We start from the raw sequence: 16,766 nt of genomic DNA, 5'->3' as shown, positions 1-16,766 counted from the left end.
TTTTGATGGCGCAAGTTGCTCGATCAATGGGACTAATCTCTGGCGCCGCGGCTGGGGGACAGCGGAAAGCTATTCATTTCGCGCATTCACAGTAATCATGGAGAAAATATCTTCTAATACTCCACTTTCATCTTGGGGAAAAAGCCGGGGGGTTTTATCAGAAGAGTTGTTCGGATGCAGAGGAAGGGGGGGAGGGGCGGCGACTTATTCCCTAGGCAAAGAACGACATAAACATTACTTATTCTTATTGGGTGGTACCGAGTCCGGGGGGATCATGATTTGAGTGCGGCTGCCTCCATCTCCTTGTTCTTTCCACTACCATCATCCGCGGATTGTCCCTCCAGAATTTCAGTACCTTCGTGGGTAAATTGGATATTGATCTTGGGACCCTTGAACCATTTCCTTCCACTGATAGCGTACCAGGTCATCGCAATGGACATGGTACCCCCGTAGATAAGACATGTCCAATTCATGGTCTTGGGAGTCAAGTCTTTTCCTTTAACAGCAGGGAAGCATAAAGCCGGAACGATCAAACACCACCAAGCACAGGCAATAGCCCCCAAGGGGCTCGACCATCGCCCAAGGCTCCATGGGCCTATAAAAGAATCAGTGGAACTTGTCATGCCAAAAAAAAAAAAAACGCACCGGGTTTGAATCGGCCCTTGTCAAAGAACAGCTTCAAGGCAATAGGAGCAGTAAAAGACGTGTACTGAGCAATGGCGCCAATGCTGAATACTGCACCGATGGCAACAGGACTTGCAAACATCAACAAACCCAGTAAAGCTGAAACCATCAGAACTCCCCACGTCGCATAGACTGGAGTCTTTGTTCTCGGGTGAACTTGTTTCCACCACCTCGAACCGGGAATAGCACCATCGCGAGAATAGGCAAAAACAACACGAGTTGCCGTGATGGTGCAGCCTTCGCCGACGAAGAATTGGGCGACAATGTTGAGGGAAAACATGGCGAGACCGGCATTCTTCCCGAGTACTTGTAGGCATAGACTTCCAAATGGTTGTCCATACTGGCCAGCAACGACGTCGGTGATATCTTTGACGGTATAAACTATCACGAAGATAATCGCCCAGCCCAACCATAGCCCAGATTGCGCTGTCATGACAATGGCTCGTGGCGAGGCGATATTTGCATTGCTGCATTCCTCCGAAAGATGGAATGGTGCATCATAACCCGACATAGTCCAAATAGTCGTCAAAAACCCCATGATGGTGGCCCAGCCGATGGGCCACTCGGTTCCATTTTGAAATTCTGTCCAGACGGCGTGACTGTCGTTGGTTTTGGGGTGGTTGACGGAGCCAACCGGGAACCAGATGATGAAGATGATCAATACCGCAAGGTTCCAGATGGTGCCAATTTTGTTTAGCCAGCCGATGAACCAGGTTGACTGCATAGTAAGGACGCCGTTGAGGATGAGAAGTGCCAGCAAGGTGAGATAGACATGCCATGTCTCCGGGGTGTAGTCGGGATACGCAATCATGCCGCAGGTAATCAGCATGGAAGCCAGCGCGTAGTTGACCGAGCAAGGTCCAGTCACGAATCCGCAAAAATTCGACCAGCCAACAAACCAAGAACAGACAGGACCCCATCCTTCAGGTGCAAGAACGGCGGCAGCATAATACAACCCGCCTGCGGTTGGCATACTGGAGCACAATTCAGCCATGCAGAAGGCGGTTGATTGAATGATCAATGCAGCCACAAGCCATCCCCAAATGGCACCACCAGTACCTGAATAGCCTAAACTGTAGGCGATGGTGGAGGCAACCGATGGCAGAAGTCCCAGAACCGAGAATGACACCGAGAATGACTCCCAGATTGTGAAATCTCTGCGCCTGAATCAGCACGAGATCCTCATGCAAGCGGCCCCAGTTCACACAAAACTAACCTCTTGAACTCCTGTTTATAACCCAATGCACCCAAGGTCACCTCATCCTTGGTGGCACCTTCTTGTAGGACAGCATGGTCGCCGCGCTTGGTAAATACGGATGTGACACCGACAGTATTTTCATCAACAACTGTGATGGAGCCTTTCCTAGTGGTCGCCATAGTTGTCAAGGATTGAATAGAGTGATGAGAATGGGTGCCGTTCCTTGCGAAGTAGCGAACGAAGGTCGAAAGAGAGGAGGGGGCCCCAGCAAAGACCTTAAAAAAACCCACCTCCTCAATCCCTTTCACCTTCTTGTCGACAATTAGGCGAACCCGATAAGGTGGTGGTGTCGTTCGGACAAAGACGCAGGATTCGATGCGTCCACGATAAAATGTGTAGAGGGGGCACTATTCCCCAATGTAGCAGGAGAGTTGAAAGATGGGACATTTTGACTCGTTGTTGGAAAGCGGCTTGGACTCCAAATGATCGTTATCATCTGGGTGATTGGTGGACAATGATTGAGGGTTATCAGTACCAAGCTTAGACCCCTTCACCTTGACGTTTTCTTGTACAGTACGTGCTTTCTAGTTTAGTCTTGGGTCAAGGCCGTACCCATCTTGCTTAACGGATGCTTGGTTGAACCTTGTGCGAGTGGCTTGCCCTCATTCGGTCGCCGTAATTCTTTTTGAATCGCTTTATCAGTCGACCGCTAGAGAAATTTGGCGAGTCTTCCACGTGGCAAATTGATACCATTCTCCGTGTGCATGCTGAAATGTATTCCTACGTGGCTTAGGGGTTTGGGCGATATGCGCTGTGATGGGTAGACCCCCGAGACTCAAGGCCACCAGGTTCAAGCACCTGGAGTGGGATTTTGTGTCATATGTGGAACGTCAAGAGTACTGAATGAAAACGAGGGGATGCCTGTTAACTCCTACGTCAACATGGAAGCATTCCCATTGTTCCTGGATACTGGAGCGAACCCTGAAATCTAGCAAACGGAGCAAATTCTGAGTGGTACTCACGAGACTAGTACCTGCTGCAGCTTGCTGCGGAATTGGACGAAAATTCGTTTCGAGGTTCTAGACCCAATGCCAGAGGACAATGGGTATGCTTCAAGGAGAGAAGACTCAGTTTGACGAGAAAAATGGAGCTATCATCAGAATGTTCCCTGCCATCATCACCTGAAATTGCAAACTACGATGAAGCCCTACACGACGCCGTAAGCTTATACACTCAGAGATCAATTTCGAACCGATGAATCTCTCTCACACAAGCAACGTGAAATGTAAAGAACTGTCGTAGCAATGCTTTCACGATGTCGACCGGGGCGGGTTTGCGAGTGTAGATGAGAAATGTTAACACAAGCCATAGATGGCGGTTCGAACAGCATTTATGCATCAAAGCAACCCAACCCAATCGAAGTGATCAGCGTGCTGTTTTCACAACAGCTTCATATCTCTGGGCCTTAGGAGAGAGTATGCAATGATTAAGCAAAACTCATAACGCGAACATTGGATATGGCCTTTCCACAGAATGCAGTAGAAAACAAGTATGAAATATATGGGAATTTAACCATTGTTTCGTCCCAGAGAGGAGAAACGTCGGAGACGGCAGTTGAAAGGAAAACTCGCTTTTGCTTGCGCAAAAGTTCAACACCAAACAGATTCATATCTTGGGAACGAAATCGACGGCGACACACTTCAGGGTGGTGCCAATGTGTTTGGAGGAATCACAGGTTTGCGGGAACACGTGGCGTGATGCTCGGATTCTGGAAGAGGGTTAGGGCAGTGAGATACCATATGCCTGCGTGAGAAGGATCAGTCTCCATTATTGTTATCTCCTGCAGTAATTCAGCGAGTATGAGACAAGGGAGAAGAACAAACCTGAAACAGTTGGGGGGATGGGTCAGGAGAAAAATGGAGAAGGCAGAGTCGCAGGCGAATTCCCATGGCAGCAGTCAGATCGGGTTTGTGACCAACGAACGAAGGGATGTTTGATGTTAGGAACTGGTCCGGCTGAAAAGGGGGCGTACAGAATAATGCTGCGTCACCTTTTTTTTGGGAGAGGGGCAGAGGAGATGTTCCCCTCCCGGGAGGAACCCCTGATAAGGAATATCCTGGGTGGCTGGTGGCTGGTGGCAGGGGCCAGAAATCGTAATGAGTGGGGCTTGTGACTTAGGTGAGTATCCATAAAGTCCAGCCAAAAGCCCCAACAACCAGTTGACGACCCAGGCCCAGCGATCACCCTTGTCCGCCGTCTCGAAAGCCCTCAGGATATCTTGATTCCCCTAGTTTTTTGCGGTCCTGTCAGCCAACCTTTTTCCAACTTTCTGTCCAATGGTCAGGCGCTAAGCAAGCCACAGCTGCGTCAGTATTGGACGATCCTCACAAATCGTCGCAGTCCGTAAACTTTCCCCATCGTCTTATGCGTGCTTGAAACGATTGAGCCATCTGAAGTGTTTCTAACAAACTCGAGTATTCTGTTCTTACTCTGTCTCGATTTCAACGGCCTCATCTACCAGTTGACTTACCCTCCCTCGTTTGCAGTGGGGTGTCGCCTTTGTTCATACGATATTATACCAAACACCTGCCACCTTACCTGCGAACCTTCCCTTTGCCTTCGATTTCACCTGCGCTAAGAGAGCTACTCGACATCTCGATCACACCTCACAAGAGCCAAAACTTACGACAAATATCTGAACTCCTCCGGACGACCAATTCGCTATCATACACTGAATAAAAAGGTCGGGAATCGCAGTAATAAAAATTACTTCCCCCATGGAAAACAACCTATAGACCCTGATCTCGCTTCTACAAAGCCGCCACGCTGGCGCTCCTTATCGTTTCTTTACACCATGGACACTATTCCTCCCCAGTTATGGACAGTTGCTCATACGCTGGTGACTCGCAATGAAACGAGTACGAATTCAACCGCCTCCGATTCAACCACCGAGTCCAGTCGGCCACCTGTGTACAAAGCGATCGGCATCACTCTTGCTGTCCTGTCAGGTCTGTTCATCGGTGTATCCTTCGTTTTGAAGAAGGTCGGACTTCTGAAGGCCAACGTAAAATTCAATGAGGAAGCGGGCGAAGGTTATGGCTACCTGAAAAACTGGTATTGGTGGGGTGGAATGACCCTCATGATCATTGGCGAAATATGCAACTTTGTTGCCTATGCCTTCGTGGATGCCATCCTTGTCACACCTCTCGGTGCGCTGAGCGTTGTAGTTACAACAATTCTCTCCGCCATCTTTCTGAAGGAGCGTCTGAGTTTTGTTGGCAAAGTGGGCTGTTTCAACTGTATCATTGGGAGCATTGTTATCGTTCTCAATGCTCCTGAGCAAAGCGCCGTTGCAGACATTCAAGAAATGCAGGATTTCGTCATCTCACCGGGCTTTCTGACCTATGCTGGTGTCATCATTGTTGCGTGTACCTTTGTGGCTCTTTGGGCTGGCCCAAGGTATGGGAAGAAGAGCATGCTAGTATACCTCAGTATATGCAGCTTGATTGGCGGTTTGAGCGTCGTTGCCACTCAAGGCCTTGGGAGCGCAGTGGTTGCTCAAGCTTCTGGTGAACCCCAATTCAATCAGTGGTTCCTCTACGTCCTCTTGGTCTTTGTCGTTGCGACGCTATTGACCGAAATCATATACCTGAACGTGAGTTGTTTACATCTGATGCGATCGGAAGGAACGCACGCACACACGCTAACATTTTCGCAGAAAGCCTTGAACATCTTCAATGCGGCCCTGGTAACCCCGACCTATTATGTCATCTTCACAAGCGCCACAATCATCACATCTACCGTTCTCTTCCGAGGATTCAAGGGGACCGCTGTCACGATTACAACCGTCATCATGGGCTTTCTGCAAATATGTGCTGGTGTCGTGCTCTTGCAAATGTCCAAGTCAGCCAAAGATGTGCCCGATGCCGCTGTCTTCAGGGGGGATCTGAACCAGGTCAGGGAGATCGCGGAGGTTGAACAGCCGGAGAGTGAGCCGAAGGCCGATGCCATTCGTGGCACAGCAGCCTTGATCAGGAGAATATCTGTTTCACGGCAGAAGATGGAACAAGAGGAGGCCAGAAGGTTCCGTGAAGACAAGATGAAAGATCAGCTGGAGCCTCTTCGCGAAAATGAAATTGTGGAATGGGATGGCCTTCGACGAAGAAAAACAGTCATTGGTCAACCAGGTTCACCGGCTGCGCGGAGGAAGACTGTACATCCTCCCTTGGGAATGTCGCATTTTCCTGACCCGAACGAAGAGGACAACGAACAAGGAACACCGGGACTCTTCGAAAGCCTGCGCAACCGTGCACAAAGCGTCATCCGTCATTCAACTCCCCACCCTCCACATGATGCGCCAGCTGATGGTGTACGAAGTCCTGTACATCCTCTTGCCTTGACCGATATCAAAGTTCATGCCTCCAAGGCTGAATCACCTATCGTGCCTTACGGCCCTGGAAGCCTTGAGGATGCTCAGGAACGGATCTACGGCCTCCCTCCTGGAAAACGGAAGGAAGAGGACAGAAAGGTGGGAGTTGCGGCCGCTCAACCCTCGCCCAGATCAAAGCCTCTACCAGCAAAACCATCTCTGTCGCCGTGGTTAAAACCACCCCGAGAAGCTAGACGACAGTTCTCCTTCACTAATTTCCTCCGCCCGAGCTCCCGCACCCCCGACATCGATCACAACAACGCTTCTAGACCAATTCCCCAGGGCAGAACAAGCAGTGCCAGTCATGAGCAAAAGCGTGCGATGAAAAATGCTTCGGAGGAGGAAAGATTGGGTCTTGTCAAGGGTGATTCCCACCTTGCATTGCTGCAGCGTGAATCGTCTCGTTCTCCTGAGCGCCCACATGAGCCCGCACCTAATATCCACCCGAGTTCGCATTCGCAATCTACTTCCTTTTCTAGCGTTGATGATTACTATCGTCACCAACACCCTTCTCCTTCTCGACGTTCTCAGTCAGATTCTGACGAGGATGATGGTTGGCAGATGACGAGCCCGCCGAACGAAGCAATGTCGGATTCACCGATTCGAGATCCGGCACCCGTGACAGTAAGCAGTCGACGAAGGCCCAGTCCCCCGAGGATATACGAGCCTCCTTCAGTCACGAGGAATCCGCCCCTGAGCCAGAACGCGTTTCCTGGCACGATGGTGGGAGGAGGACTGACACAGGCCAGAGCCACGCCAGTAGCGTGGGACCATTCCCCGAATTCATCGACGAACCAGCTCCAGAGCCGCAATCAGAATCCAGGCCCTGGTTCGCGCCAGGAAGGTGGAGGGCGTCACCAAGTTCAAGCCTCGACGGACGCAGAACTGATGGACAATGAGACGGTTCATTCAATAACGCAGACAGAAGGTCTAGAGGAGTACGAATCAAGCCGCAAACGCTTTGAAGAGCAAAGTAAAAGAGAAAGGGAAGAGAGGAGGCTCAGAGCCACAGGTCGACGCCAGAGTTGGAAGCCCGATGCTCCAGAAGGAGGTGGAGGCAGTTTTATCTGAAATTTTTTTTTTTTTTTTCCCCCTCCATGTTTTTGGAATCTTTGACTGTACATCTACGTCTGTTTGGAAGCGATGACATACCTACGACTTTGAACGCATGGGAAGCAAATAAGGGCTCCCAACTCTTTGATAGAGAGAAACGACAACGCTTCTTGATGCACGTGCAGAGTGTTTTCGAGTAATGGACGAGAAGGACCCACCACCATGGCCTCACCTGTACATAAGAAATGCCACAGTGGTTCTGTATGTAATCGTAAAGATGAAACCGATTGGATTTCTCTCCACGTCATATTTGCGACATTTTAGGGTGGGACAAAAGGGTTCGATCGTCCTGCTTCTTGAGGCTACTACCATCACTCGGCTGTAATGGAATTCCGACTTTCCGCAACTTGCTCGGGTCCGGACGAGCATGGGAAACTCGTAATTTTAGGGCCTGTGAGTGCCCTATTTATCATCCATTTTCAGTCGCGATTGCAGTCATCAGCTTGTCCCGGGGAAGAAAGACTGAACTGCTGATACCTTTTGCCCTTTCCAGCGACCGCAACCAGACTAATATGGCCGACTCACCGGCATCCGAAGCGTCGCAGGAGTCTGCAGAAGAGTCCAACGCACCACAACCACCTACCAAAACGCCCGCGGTCAAGGACAAAGAGTGCCAGTACTGCCACCAACACTTCACTTCCTCCTCCCTCGGCCGGCATCTCGATCAATTCATCTCGAAAAAGAAGCCTGATGGTATACATGACGTTGAAGAAATCCGAAGACTGCGGGGCGGAATCACGAGGCGCACAGCAAGAAGCTCGAAGCGAGACAGAGAGAAAGACCACGATGACACACGCTCATCACAGACATCCCCAGGCCCGAGGCTGCAGCCGGGGACATTGACATCTGCTGCAAGCGAATTGAACCGTGTGCCTCCTGGCGGGTACCACGTCCGATTGAATAGGCTGAACTGGCAGGCAACCGGCGTCATTACCGATCCAGCGACACTCGATTCACCAGTGGCCCCCCCTCCTCCAACACCTGCAGTGGTTTCCAGCCCGTCGGGCATGAAACGTAACTTTTCGGTCTTTGCGCAGGACGTCAATCCAACCGCAAATGCAGAGACTACCCGGGCTCTCGAACTCGCCCTTCGCGAAGTCCTGGACTCTCTCCGAGCGGCAACCAAGCATGCCTCCCCAAAGCCCTCGCCCTTCACGTTCGATGTCCCATCGCAAACGTTCCCTTCTCTGTGTCTAAAGGTGCTTCCTGCGCCAGCGACATTGTTCCAAGCATCTCCCTTCTCGACTCCGCAATCCATACCCATCTCCCCGCCCGGACCAGACCAGCTTCAACCGCTCCGACAGAAGCTCACCTCCACAATCGATTATTGGAAATGGCAGGCTTTACGGCTGGCTCAACCTACGACCTCGAACATCGCAGAGGAGGCCGATTTCCTCACTCGGAGCGCGGCGCAATGGACCGAGACGACTCTCAACCACCTGGAAACAAGTTACCAGAATTGGATGGCTCACCCGATTGAAATACGGAATTTGTTGTGGCAAGTGGAGCTATTGAGGTCCTATCACTCGGAACAGCAGAAAGTGTCGGAGATGGAAGAGAAGCTGGAGGCTCTGCAGCAAGAAGCAAATCAATTACAGCAACAAGTGGAATACTTATCGCGGTGCCAATGGCCAAGAGAGATGGCATTGTGGCCACCCGAACGCCGAACGTTTGGGACATCGATGCGCGAAGAAATTCGGCTGATGAATCTAAACAAGGTCCCTGGTGGCGAGTACGAGGACATGGCGTCTCTTCCGGACAATCTGAATACGAGGGGGGACAAGTGGGATTTCGACAAGTTGGTCAATAAATGGAAGGCTCATGTGAAGGAGGATAGAAACAGGAGGGTGCCACAGATCCAGTCGTCAGTGGAGAGCGGAGCAAAGGTTGCGGAACTCAAAAATTCACAAAGCGAGTCTGGTGTTGTGAATGGGCTATCAAACGGGCAGTCGCCAAATAGTGAAGGCCGGCGAAAGAGCACAAGGAATCAGAAGGGAAATATCAGTATAATTTCAGACTTGTAATTGATATCATCATTATCACAGGTGGGAAAGCCATCCTGACAAGAACTTCCCAGGCATATGAGATGCACATCATCTTCAAAATAATTTCCGTTTCTCCCATCCTCAACATCGTTATGTTCATGTCCCATATTCCCATGCATTAGGGGAAATTAAAAAAGGGTACATTATAATATCGAAACCAGAAATCGCTAGTTATCTTTCCCCCGTTCTATCGTGTCCAAAGTTTTCAAAACCAAGTATCGCTTTCGTCCTCAAGCTGTAGCATGCCGGAAATCGATCTTGCGGATGATGTCTTCTCCGGAGGCATATGTGGCGTGTTGTGATCAAGTTGAAATCGAACACTGTGTGTTATTCTTCTTCGTCCAGCTCTTTTTCCCTCTTCGCAAAAACGCTCACTCTGTTCTGGATGGCATAGATGGCGTATCCCACAATTGCCAATACCACAAACAGGCAGATCACGATGATCGCTATCACATAGTTTCTTTGAACCATGATTTATGGTGTCGCTGAGCTGAGATGTGGTGGTGGGTAGAGGAGGGGAAGAATATGTTCGTGTATGGCGCACGTTGCGTGATGGACTTGGAGCAATGGCTTGATGTGAGATTGGCTCGCTCTGAGTGCGTTGATGGAACGAGTTCAACAGGCGGAAGCGAGCAGGAGGTGGTGGGCTTAAGCCCGGGCCACAGAGGAGAGAAGAGCTGTCTGGGAGTTCTTTGATGGGGATAGGATGTGATTCGTAGATCCGGGGAGACACTGTTCGCGATGAATGGGGAGGGGAGGAGTCGAAAACAAAAACACCAGTTTCAGGCGCCGGTGGATCAATTTTGATCAATCTTGGGTGAAATCGTCTCTCGAAAGGCAGAAGTGGTATATGAATGTTAGCCAAACGATTTGAGACAAGGGTTGCCCCGTGGTTAGTAGTTCGTTACCAAATCAAAGAGTTGGAGTGGATGGTTGTGAGGAAGGAATACAGGTTAGCATACAATGAGCATAGCAGTGAGTACATGTAGGAATTCGTAAATTGGAAATCCAACCTCATGATGGGCATTGTGCACGAATCTGATGGCTGGATCGTGGTTGGAGATGGTTGGGCAACAAAATACGGTGGCAGGGTAAGCAAGCGAGGGCGAGGCTGGATATCTTGGCACGCTCCCCTGGCCCGAAAAAATTTCAGCGTCTGACACTTGTGCTCTCCCAGTTCGGAATGTGTAGACCCCCTTTCTTTCAGTTGTCAGACAAGAGCTTCCGCATGCGGCCCCGCGCCTCGCGGTCTGCCTAGGTCCCTTCTCTTTGCAATTCGCGCGCGAAACTGTCACCTCTCTCCCGAATTGTAAACTCATTCATCAGCTTAAGTGTGAATTTTCTTCGACCCTCATCGAAAACAGTTCTGCAATGAGTTGTGCTCTCCTCCAGTCGGGCTAAAATGGCGATGTTCCTCAAACCATCTACTCTACGAGCCTCGTCAAACGAATACATATGTACTACTCAGGATCAACCATGTCCTGGATCAAGGGTTGGAAAATCCGTCGAACTGCAACCAGCAAAATGTGACAAGTCACGCTAAACCATGTGCAATCAGATATGGAACTCCCTTCCTCTGTGTCCAGCGAAATTGAACACAATTGACAAAACTCTTCGGTACCAATTCGGAATATATATCGACCAAACCTCGGAAACACGCTCGTTCGTATTTACCCATGATTCCCCATGCGACTATTCCTGGCGGAAAGACCTGGCATGAGAACGCTCCTTTGTCTCTTTGCAAAGATTGTCTCGCGGCTGTATCGGGATTAGCACCTGACAACAAAGAAAACTGCAGCTTGAGTCCCCGGGTTAATTGATCTATTTTGGTCATCATTATTTCAACCAGGACAAAGCGTCACGGATTACAATCTTCCTCCTAGACCGAATATTTTCCTCAATTTTGTCCGTGAAACATCCGTGTCTCACTTCTGATGGCCTCTCTAACTCTCTGCAAAATGAGTCATGAGGCCACCAAAATTGCGAGGACGAATTTCGGGCGCAAAACTTGACACATCACATACCAGTTTTAATGTCGACAAGGGAATTCGATCTCCACGAACTCCCACTTATCATCCAGATACTCCATCAACAAATTCGACGACACCATTTGATTACGACAAGTTACTCCACAAGTCAACATCCGAGCTTGAAAATCGAAATCCTGCACCTCCGCCTCCAGAACGGCCAATGGTTTGGATTTGGATATGTCATCTATGTCATTCACGATATCCTCTTGGTGTGACTCGTCGCTGTCTAGTCGATGGTCATTATTACTGTTCGGGCGTGACTGATCGCCCGAGTCTCAGGAAGAAGAAAAAGAATAAGAGTTGTTCCAGTGAATTTGACTACACGGGATGGAGAGATTGGGGAGAATGGCGCCGAAAAGCTCTCGAGACAATGGAAAGCCCAAGAGTGCTGAAGGACTGCGAGCAATGCGACTTCCCCAGTCAATGCCGGTACTCCATCGAGTCTCATCCAATCAATCGTCCAAGTACTAAAACTCAGTCCGGGATTGGCCCTAAACAAGAGTGACCCGAATGAATCGGAAGGCCGAAAAGAAGCGAGGAAAAACAACCCGTGCAACGAAAATGTTAGGTTCGGCCAGATATTGAAAATATCTCTGCTGATGATAAGACAATCAAGCGTTGATGCCGTCGCTAGAGGAGGAAATGGCTAGAGAAACGGAGAAACTACGTAAGCTAGTGGGTCTGGATCTTGGGAGTAATTTGGAAGATGTTGAATTGGAAAAGGTAAAGCAGGAATTATTCGGGAGGGAGAGAAGGAGTTCGAGACAATCCCAACAAGTTGATCTTTCCGTCAACATGTCTTGAGAAAACGACAGGTGGCTTGCTGGTCTGGATTTCTTTATAGACTTCTCGCTCTTCTGCACACCGCTGGCTGACACTGGTACTCTATTTCCCAAGCAATGTTCCAACATAATCCGCAATTGCAAGCATTTTCTCTTCGGTGTATCTTCTTCCGACGATCTGAACGCTGACATGCGCTCCGTCGTAAATTTCCGCATCATAATCCTCGAATGTCTTCTTGTCCAGATCACTTATCGGCGCATATCCTTCCTCATATTTGTCCTTCGTCTTGTCGGAGAAGGTGACCGGGACCACCACGCTAGTGTAATCCAGCCCATTCACCCACGCACTATAACCATAGTAAGAATACTTCTCCGGTCTTGCTGCTGGATATGGGGCCACGGCACAGATAATGCCGTCCACCGGTTGGCCTGTCCCAGTTTCCTGAGCCGTGCTATTCCAGTAATCCATATATTCCTTTTGGAACTGGCGCTTTGCCACGTTGTTCGCCGCAATCTGTGATGCCGTGAATTCATTTATCGGTTTGTCACCATAGCTCATTTTGATCTGCGGAGAGATGGGTTCCCCCGACAAGGCAAATGCACCATGAACATCTTTTCCGCCATCATATATCCACGTCTTGAATGCGATTTCGAGCAACTTGGGATGGGACGGCGGCTTCCACTCAATAATTTTGTGTCCAGCCCTGCTGAGGGCCTCAGTGACCGTGGAAATGGCTCTTGCTACGGGTGGTTGGGGATTGACAATGCCATCAGACTTCAACACGGCAAAGCTTAGCCGCTCTTTGGAAGAAGATGATTTCACGATGTCATAGATGGCTTGTTCCTGAGCATCTCGCCAAGGCATGTCGACCACCAGAGGGTCATTAAGCCACGGATTCTGAGACAGAATTGATTTCGTAAGCAGTCTGACGGCCCGAGCGGTAGTAGCAAGCGGACCAACAACCGACAAAATGCTGTTCTGGCCGTCCATGCTGTTTGCCATGCCTTCATATGGCAGTCTTCCCGATGTCGGCCGGATGCCGTACAGGCCGTTGAATGCAGCGGGAATTCGAATTGATCCTCCAATGTCCGTGCCAAATCCTCCAGGCGAGCCCTTGAGACTAATCAGTGCACCCTCTCCGCCAGAACTTCCGCCAGAGCAGAGGTTGCGGTTCTTTGGATTCCAGGTGTATCCAATGATATTGTTGACCGTCTCACCACTCATGAGTGTATGCGGAACACTGGTCTTGCAATAGAGAACGGCCCCAAGGTTTCTCAACTCGCGAACCATCTCGCTCTCATACTTGCCTTTGCGAGGATCATCCGCAACGCCTTCAAAAGTTCCAATCCAGCCAACATAGCCCATCGTGGTCTCGACATTCTCCACATGAAACTGATCTTTCAGCGAAACCGGGACTCCATGAAGTGGCCCTTTAGTCCTTTTGTGCTGTGCATAATATTCGTCCAGTGCCTTTGCTGAATCAAGGGCCGCGTCAAAAAAGGTCTCATGGAGACAATTGACCAATTGATGGGCCAACGATGCTCGGTGGCAGAATGCTTCTGTGACCTCGACCGCAGACCATGACCCGGAGGCAACCTTTTCAGCCAGTCCGACAGAGTCAGTCTCTGTGATCTCAATTTCCTTCTCGCTCAAGAACTGCTGGATGTAAGTGCCCGTGACATCTTTCTGTTCTTCACATGAAGGGATCTTTGAAAGGCGCCACTTTTCAGGAATCGAATTCAGAATGGCATCTCTCTTCGCTTTCGCCAGGGTCTGCCAATCGGTGACCATCCTGCTGAGATCGAGGCGAATCAAAATTCGAGAAATGGAGTTGAACCTGAAGTCCGTGGAGATACTTTCCAATGAATTTACGTCGATACGAACATTCCCCTCCGGGGAGAACTCAGTCTTATATAGGCGGGGTATATGATCACGCACATCTCCACAAGATGATAAGTCGGGGGAGTCGTGACAATTCTCCTGCCTTTTTGGTCACCCTCCATGATACCGTGTTGAGATGCTTCTGATCTATGAACGGTAAGAAGAGCAACTAGCTAGTTTCTCCTAATAGCAAATGGGGTTCCAGAGATACCGCCATAGTTCAGGATTAATGGCATCGCAAACTTCCGTCAAGGTTATTTAGATTCTCTCCCCACCGCCGAGCTCAATGGAAAATATAATACCCAATATGTTATGGACCATCGAGCCGCCAAACAGGCAATTGAACGTAAGAAATGTCAGGTATTTGAGCCAGAGAAACTAGGAAAACTCGTTTGCTGGTTTACTCTCAGCCGAGGCAGAGACTTGAACTGCAGCAGCATCAGGTCTCGCCCCCGTTTTCTTCATGAAAATGTATCCCCAAGATGTGCGCCTCTTTTTGGCACCAGTCAAATTACATTCGGTTTCCTGGTGAAGACGCGCACCTGGAACTCGCATGGTAAATGACATATCCAATCTTTTGCGCCGGTCCAAGTTTGGGCCGGATAACAATATCAGTTTTCAGCATCTGACGTCAATCACCGGCGTACTGCGAGCCCGATAGCTGAGACATTAGGATGGTAGTCGAGGTTAACGAATTTGCTTCCTCAATGGCTGTTACAAAGTGGAAGCCGCTCGCTAATATATAACGTGTCTTCCGTGTGCGCATGGAGCGTACGACAGGAGCACAGGACGCCATACTGCTCGAACGGCTGACTATGGGTCATCACCCTCGGACTTAGTTGGATTCTCTGAGGGTGGTTGCACGATTCCACGATGCCGGTCCGGCCCGTAGATCAAAGCAAAGGATGGGGGATAATTAAGTGGAGCCGCGGAGGCCAGCCGGAACCGACTCTCAAATATTTCATGAGAGCGGTGCCATGGGCTTGATTGGCGGGCTTTTTCGACAACAAGAATTGAAAGGAATTTGCACCTGAATGTAGTCAGGGTAAATGATGTTTGTAGTTGTGTACCGGGACCGCAATGCCAGAGCCAAGCCAAACAATTAAATGGTGGTTTCGCTGGCAGACCTCCCGAGTTGACCCCAATTAGGGGTAATCCAGTTTGAAGAGTCCATGTAAGATTCCGAAAGGTGAGCATCTCAAGGCCGCTTTAAAGTAACGTCTGTCATTTGCCGAACGTTGAGGTTAATTCGCTTGTTGGCCATCCATCCTTCCCATCCTTCATATCGTTGCCCCTTTGGAATGTTGGGCCAGTCTCGCAACCACTCCGGACAAGTATTTGGCAATATCTTTGGAACACCATGCCAGGCATATCTCGACTCCCCTGACATCAGAACGACATCTCCAGACCTCAAGCGTAAGGTGGCTAAATGAGTGCCGTCCTCGTTTCCAGCAATGAAAACTCCGTCACAACCCAAGCTGATACTAATGAGACCGTTGTTGCATTCCTCACTCACATCTCGGTGCACACTGAGAGTATCTCCGGGGCTGTAAAAGTTAACAATAGCAGCTTGCGCATCCACGGTCGGGAACAGGCTTTTGAGAAAGGTCGCGATGTCCGGTGGAAAAGTTGGTGGAATCTCGTCAGGGTAGACCTTATTGGTCCAATCGTACTGTCCGCCCAGAGTCATCCACCGTAGTTTGCTTTCGAGCATTTGAGCGTAGGTGATGGGTTTGTGCATGGCAGAGTCCTTCGGATGAAGAATGGAACCTTGATCGGCTCCAAAAAAGGAAGAACTCGAGTCGTTGTGGTGTCCATCGAGCCCATTATTCAACTTTGGATGTGAAATGTCATAGTGAAGATGAAGATTAGTTGCGTGCACGGGATTTGACAAATCGCGATGTAACAGCTTTTCCAGCAAAGCAATCTGAAATTGAGGTGTGAGGAGGAAAGGGAACACATATAGACCTACGGAAATTAGTATCTTCGTCACCAATAGAAATCAAGAACGTGGGTACCAGGGAGCACTCTTATTTCGAAAGCAGGTCGTAGCGGTGATATGGTGCCTGGTGGTTCAGCTAGATCCTGAACAGTGGTACTTTCAAGGAAACTAGTTGCGAGGCGTTCTAAATCATGCCCTTGATGATCGGTTGCTCCTTGTATAAACAACACCTTACTTGCATCTGGTTGGGAAGGATCAATGATATCCCGGTCGTCGTCAACTGTCTGCGGAGGTCGCTTTCGCCAGGCTTTGAAGAGGCCTCGGATGGAGTCGGGGGGTCTGGCATGGACATCATGCATCTCAGACACTGCTGCAATTCGAACTTTGGGAGACAAGGTCGACTATATACTAGCGATCTTTCCAATTTGGCGTCTTGCAGAAGGGGACATTGACTTGAGAGTTGAAATATTTTCCAGAAGCAGTTTTCCACGCGGTGGTTACCTACGCTGTTCATGCGGTGGCAGATACGGTTTGCATTGAAGGGATTTCAAATTGGGAACTCCGCGTACTCGTCCAATTCAATTAAAAGCCCAAAAATTTGTTCGGCAAGCCGGTAGGAGTTGATATCCGGATCAACATTTGTCCAAGCCGCCCGACCCAA

General features: G+C 49.7%; 5 protein-coding genes across 5 annotated transcripts; 2 read left to right on the top strand and 3 right to left on the bottom strand.

The window, feature by feature from the left end:
* Positions 1–272: 272 nt before the first annotated feature.
* Z518_01757 (uncharacterized protein) lies at positions 273–2,061 on the bottom strand (the record flags this gene model as incomplete). Its single annotated transcript, XM_013422355.1, has 3 exons — positions 273–595; positions 646–1,841; positions 1,901–2,061. The coding sequence occupies 3 exons, from the start codon at positions 2,059–2,061 to the stop codon at positions 273–275; spliced, it is 1,680 nt and encodes a 559-aa protein (XP_013277809.1).
* A 2,675-nt stretch (positions 2,062–4,736) lies between these two features.
* Z518_01756 (uncharacterized protein) lies at positions 4,737–7,382 on the top strand (the record flags this gene model as incomplete). The annotated part of the gene is made up of 2 exons (XM_013422354.1): positions 4,737–5,537; positions 5,601–7,382. The coding sequence occupies 2 exons, from the start codon at positions 4,737–4,739 to the stop codon at positions 7,380–7,382; spliced, it is 2,583 nt and encodes an 860-aa protein (XP_013277808.1).
* A 554-nt stretch (positions 7,383–7,936) lies between these two features.
* Positions 7,937–9,448, top strand: Z518_01755 (uncharacterized protein; the record flags this gene model as incomplete). The annotated part of the gene is made up of 1 exon (XM_013422353.1): positions 7,937–9,448. One exon carries the CDS (start codon positions 7,937–7,939, stop codon positions 9,446–9,448), a length of 1,512 nt encoding a protein of 503 aa, XP_013277807.1.
* Positions 9,449–12,384: 2,936 nt separating this feature from the next.
* Z518_01754 (uncharacterized protein) lies at positions 12,385–14,073 on the bottom strand (the record flags this gene model as incomplete). Its single annotated transcript, XM_013422352.1, has 1 exon — positions 12,385–14,073. One exon carries the CDS (start codon positions 14,071–14,073, stop codon positions 12,385–12,387), a length of 1,689 nt encoding a protein of 562 aa, XP_013277806.1.
* Positions 14,074–15,361: 1,288 nt separating this feature from the next.
* Positions 15,362–16,464, bottom strand: Z518_01753 (alkylated DNA repair protein AlkB; the record flags this gene model as incomplete). The annotated part of the gene is made up of 2 exons (XM_013422351.1): positions 15,362–16,131; positions 16,182–16,464. 2 exons carry the CDS (start codon positions 16,462–16,464, stop codon positions 15,362–15,364), a joined length of 1,053 nt encoding a protein of 350 aa, XP_013277805.1.
* Between the last annotated feature and the right edge of the window lie 302 nt (positions 16,465–16,766).

The sequence above is a fragment of the Rhinocladiella mackenziei genome, assembly GCF_000835555.1.
Source record: "Rhinocladiella mackenziei CBS 650.93 unplaced genomic scaffold supercont1.1, whole genome shotgun sequence".
NCBI lineage: Eukaryota > Fungi > Ascomycota > Eurotiomycetes > Chaetothyriales > Herpotrichiellaceae > Rhinocladiella > Rhinocladiella mackenziei.
The sequence above is the reverse complement of the archived record's forward strand: the minus strand, read 5'-3'. Positions and strand labels throughout refer to the sequence as shown.